The sequence below is a fragment of the Mandrillus leucophaeus genome, unplaced genomic scaffold (assembly GCF_000951045.1).
Source record: "Mandrillus leucophaeus isolate KB7577 unplaced genomic scaffold, Mleu.le_1.0 Scaffold559, whole genome shotgun sequence".
NCBI classification, from domain to species: Eukaryota; Metazoa; Chordata; class Mammalia; order Primates; family Cercopithecidae; genus Mandrillus; species Mandrillus leucophaeus.
This window is the reverse complement of record NW_012106019.1, coordinates 1,249,372-1,254,829: the sequence shown is the minus strand read 5'-3', so window position 1 is coordinate 1,254,829 and position 5,458 is coordinate 1,249,372. Positions and strand designations below refer to the sequence as shown.

General features: G+C 40.3%; 1 protein-coding gene across 1 annotated transcript in view; it reads left to right on the top strand.

Annotated features, from left to right (window-relative positions):
• AMBN (ameloblastin (enamel matrix protein)) overlaps nt 1-3,358 on the top strand; it is a 15,320-nt gene extending 11,962 nt beyond the window's left edge. Inside the window, exons 8-10 of the mRNA XM_011998159.1 lie at nt 55-99; nt 507-551; nt 2,813-3,358. Of these exons, the coding sequence (XP_011853549.1) occupies nt 55-99; nt 507-551; nt 2,813-3,358 (636 nt within the window). The remainder of the gene's footprint in view (nt 1-54; nt 100-506; nt 552-2,812) is intronic.
• The last annotated feature ends 2,100 nt before the right edge of the window (nt 3,359-5,458 follow it).

Genomic DNA, 5,458 nt, shown 5'->3' with positions numbered 1-5,458 from the left:
AAAAGTTTTTCCATTGGAAAATGCATTTTGTGATAATGATTGTATTTTATTTAGCTTTATCCAGGAATGTTTTACATGCCTTTTGGAGCAAATCAACTGGTAAGTCCATATTCTATAAAAAGTATTGTTTTTAATTAAATTTTATCTTAAGAGCTACAATTATAAAATCTAGGTCTCACACAAGAGATTCCAAATAAACATTCTCTGAACGCCTACATTAGTAACTGAAATATTAAGGAGGCAAGTTTCCTATTTGGATAATCTTGGCTACACACACACACACACACACACACACGCACACAAGGGTATTAAAGAAAAAATAAATTTTAGATCTGAATTATCCAAGTTGACTATGTTTATTCCATAATGACTCACCTCTCCACTTTACCTCTGTACACAGCATTAATATTAAGGTTTAAGTGAAAACTAAATAACTTTTAACTTTGTCTTGAGTAGATAAGAAGGTAGCTGCTTCGTACTTTGATGCAATATTTCTTTTTGAACAGAATGCCCCTGCCAGACTTGGCATCATGAGTTCAGAAGAAATGGCAGTGAGTAATGTCTTCTAACTCTTCTTAAAATAGTGGCCAGGGAAGAACAGTCACTTATGACTGGCTGCAAGAGACGTCTGCCATGAATGTCACCAAATGAGCATGGGACTCAGATTTTTCCACTCCAAAAACTAAGCTTAAGTCTGAAGCAGTATCCAAAGATTTCATCATGTTTCCTATGTAGTCTTTCATTTCTGGGTGATAACTATTCTTGAGCATAGAGTTTTGCCCATTGCTTGTAGATGAACAGAGGAGAAACCTCCACTTGAAAGGCCGTCGTTGAACTATAAACACTTCAAACCAAAAAGATACATGTGGTTCATACAGAGTTCTTGTTCTTTCTCGGACCATTTGGTCCCTCAAAACATCAAATTCAACAGCATTACAAGTACTTCAGATCTCAAAATTGAAAGATCAAAAAGCAAAAGAAAACCAAGTTTAAAATGTGATTATTTTAAATGTCAACGTGCATTGTCAATGAGCATATACTAGTATTATGTTATCATTATCCATGCAAGTTTAGGATTTGAGATCAATAAAGTCGTACAACTCTTTTCCTAAGAAATTTTTTATCTGTTACATTTGTTAGAGCACAAGGCAAGACAAACAAAAGCTATATTGAATTAACAAATCATTGTCAACTACAGATTCTTTCGAGTTAACAAACACACATATTATCTGTGAAAGAAAAATTACATATCAGTATTTTTGTGTGCCTTCCATGTGCCACACACATAGGAAAATACTATAAACAAAACAAGGTAAGATTCTTGTTTTCGGCTGGGCGCAGTGGCCACGCCTATAATCCCAGCACTTTGGGAGGTCAAGGCAGGTGGATCACCTGAGATCAGGAGTTTGAGACCAGCCTGGCCAACATGGTAAAACCCCGTCTCCACTAAAAATAGAAAAATCAGCCGGGTTTAGGGGCGCAAGCCTGTAGTTGCAGCTACTCAGGAGGCTGAGGCAGGAGAGTCACTCGAGCCTGGAAGGCAGAGGTTTCAATGAGCTGAGATCACGCCGCTGCACTCCAGCCTAGGCAACAGAGCAAGACCCTGCTAAAAAAAAAAAAAAAAAAAAAAAAAAAAAAAATCTTGTTTTCAAGGAACTTACAGTCTAATGAATGGAAAAGATAGGTACAAGGGCAGATATCTAATGTCAAAATCGTGGGATAAAAGCAATAACAGTTTTATTACAGAGAAAGAGTCAGAGAGGAAGGGCAGTTAGCCCAGTCCAGGGATTCACAGTATCATCCCTGGAGGAGATGATGTGAAAGAATGAAGAGTCAGGAGAAAGGAGAAGGAAAGAGTATTGTATCTATATAACACCAATACAAGTCACTGGAAGTTCAAAATTCAAGTAAGTGTTAATTGCCATCATATAATATTAATTATTTCTATTCTGCCTCATTCCCAAAAGATTTTGCAGAGCTTATGAAAAACACACAATAAATATAACGAAAAAGTTGAAGGTAGGATTTAAAATGAGTCATAATTTCAAGAAAATCAGAATACAGATATGCAAGTCACACAGTCCTGCTCAATTGCTACAAACAGCCTAAGATTTTGGACCCCATATTTCTGGCAGCAAAGGTAGAAAAAGAAACATGGTCAGTTCTGGAATTCTGTTTGTCCACAGGAAGAAAATATTTTAGTTACTCCATAGAAGCCAAATTTTTTTTCTTAAACTTTGTGCTTTAAAAAAATTTAAGTCTTAGCTGGGTGCAGTGTCTCGCCCCTGTAATCCCAGCTACTAGGGAAGCTGAGGCAGGAAGATCACTTGAGCCTAGGAGTTCTGGACCAGTAGCCTGGGCCATATAATGAGGCCCCTAAAAGAAAAAAAAAAAAAAAAAAACGTACATGGAACTTCATTTGGGGTACACTGAAAAATGCCATTGACAAGATTCTCCCTCAACAAATGCAGTTATGAGTTTCAGTTCTTATTTGTTTTGTGATGGTAGTACTCACTTCAACTACTCGTTTTCTTAAAATTAAATTCAAACTCACTTTGCCTCAAGTCTTGCTTCTGCCCTGTTATCTCCCTCTTGTGGAGATCACGCCAAGATCCACCCAGATAAGTGCAGAATCCTCTTCATTATGTTTCAAAGCCAGTTTAGTGAGAAATGAGCTTACACAAAGCTATCAGCCAACTTCCTATCCTCTACCAGTTTTTTAGAGATCCTTGGTGAATGTGACCAGGTAGAGTTGCATGGTATAGTTAATAGCATGTGATAATGGCATCTTTAACGAATGTCTTTTTTCCAGGGCGGGAGAGGAGACCCAATGGCCTATGGAGCCATATTTCCAGGATTTGGAGGCATGAGGTCCAGCTTGGGGGGAATGCCCCACAAGCCAGCTATGGGCGGTGACTTCACTCTGGAATTTGACTCCCCAGTGGCTGCGACCAAAGGCCCTGAGAAGGGAGAAGGAGGTGCACAAGGCTCCCCTATGCCGGAGGCCAACCCAGACGATCCAGAAAACCCAGCTTTCCTTGCAGAGCTAGAATCTGTTGCCCATGCAGGACTCCTTGCTCTCCCTAAGGATGATGTTCCCAGCCTGCCAAGGAGCCCTTCAGGGAAGATGAAGGGACTCCCCAGCGTCACTCCAGCAGGTGCTGACCCACTGATGACCCCTGAATTAGCTGATGTTTATAGGACCTACGATGCTGACATGACCACATCCGTGGATTTCCAGGATGAAGTAACCATGGATACCACAATGGCCCCAAACTCTCTGCAAACATCCATGCCAGGAAACAGAGCCCAGGAGCCCGAGATGATGTATGATGCGTGGCATTTCCAAGAGCCCTGACAGCTCTAAGATATTAGCTACTTTCTGTATGCACAAGCTTCCCAGCTTTGTCCCCACAGTGTACCTTTTTGCTAAAACACTTATTACCCTTCTGCAGCAAAGGCATTAAAAGCGCTAAGCATATATTAATAAATACAAGTGGCTAGAAGTAGTGTAGGTCCCCTTCTTGCTTTCAATATCTTGTTGAAATAAAATCTGTCAATTGTCTCTGTGATTTAGAAACACTATTAATAACATCAGAGCAAGGGTCTAAGGGTCTCAGCATTTAATCATCACTTTTTCTTAGCTGTCTTAAGCATTACAGAATTTCTCTTACTAGCATGACACTATTATATTCAGGAAATGTGGCACTGCTTTTTTCTCTAAGTAAAGGCAAATATCCTCATAATTCTAAGCTAATTCATTTAAACTTTATTAAATGGGGATTGGTGGAAAACTCCTGACTGGTATTACTGGGTTTGGTATAATTGAATTTAAAAGTCTCATTTATAGAGTATTTTATTTAATCTAGTATAAAAAATCTAGCCTATTTTAAATAAAGAATTTTTCTCACTGAAGTTTTCAGGAATTGTATGCTTATTATTTATATATATTTAAATGGTTCAAGAAAAGCATACTCATCCTCTACCTTTGCTACTCTTTAACTCATTGTATTCAATTCATTCATTCTTTCATCAGAACTTTACTGAATATTCATGTCCTGGGTGCAGTGCAAGGTATCAGAGATATAGTCCCTTCCTTCAAAGCTTACGATGAACATGACTGACAAGTAGACAATCACCATAACAAAACCCTAGACCAAGCTCAATTACTTTACATGTATTATCCCACAACAATAATGTAAAATAGATACACTCAACCCACAGCACACATGAAAAGTGCTATGAAAAGGCCAAGCACAGGGTGCCCCTGGAGCCACAGAGAAGAGGTACCTAACCCAGCCTGAGGGGCATCGGAGGGTCTAGGAGGAATCAGACAAGTTGTCTCAGAACAGTTTCTAGAAACGATTTCAAGAGTGAGAGGTCTCACTCTCCAAGAGGAAGAAACAGAAAAAGAGCCATGTGGGTGTCATGTGAGAATTAGCTCATTCCTGTGAAATATAATGTGGGAAAGGGGGATGCAGAAAATGACCCTTGCTTGTCACCAGGGCTAGGTGTGTATCGAGCAGAGCTATACACCTAAATTAAAGGGCTCCCAGCCCAGATTTGGTCACTCCTACAAAGTAGCTCCTACCCCCTTCTCTTCACCTTCTCCTAAGTGACTCAACCCAGGTCTTCGACTCAATGACACTCAGACTTCTCTCCATCCATTGATGGAGATTCTGTAGATGCAACCCAGGAAAAAGAGCCCTGAGATGCCTCCCAACCTGGGGTACTTCAGGAGCCTTACCAGGAGCATGTAGCTGCCACCTATTGCCTCCCTCTCTTCAAGCAGGGTTCTGCTCATCCTCACTCCATTGACTGCAGCTGAAAGAGAGATACAGAAGAAAAATTTCAGTTTGCCTCCCCGAGTGTCCCTGGCAAAGGTGCGAGGGTAGAATGACCTTCACAGTAGCCAGAAGATACCCACTGAGATCTATCTTAGCATCGCAGACAGTTTCCTAAAAAGCAACATGGTACAATACATATAAACAGATCTGCGTTCAAACTTCGGTATCACATCTTATTATCCATGAGACTTTCGATGTGAAACTTAATCTCTCTGCGCCTGTGTCTTCATTTCTGTAATGGGGCTATGACCTAGCATGGAGAGTTGTTATGAGAATGAAATGAGATAAAGCTCACAGATGAAATTGCTGAATCATAACAGTTTCCTTCTTTTCCAACTGATCCTTTTGGTAAAGAGAATTAAGCAAAATAGCAGCAGCAACAGTGGAAGAATGGAATTGTTCCCATTATCTGATGAGTTTGTGTTTTTCCATTAACACTCCAACCATCGCCCTGCTTGTCCTTCTTTGTAATTCGGAGCATGCTTTTGTGAGACACACATGCCGGTTTCCCCGATGAGTCTTGCTGTAGCAGGGGCTCGAAGTTAGTCTCTCTTACTGACCATCTGGACACTTAACAATGGTAATAGCAGCTGGGCATGGTGGCTCACGCC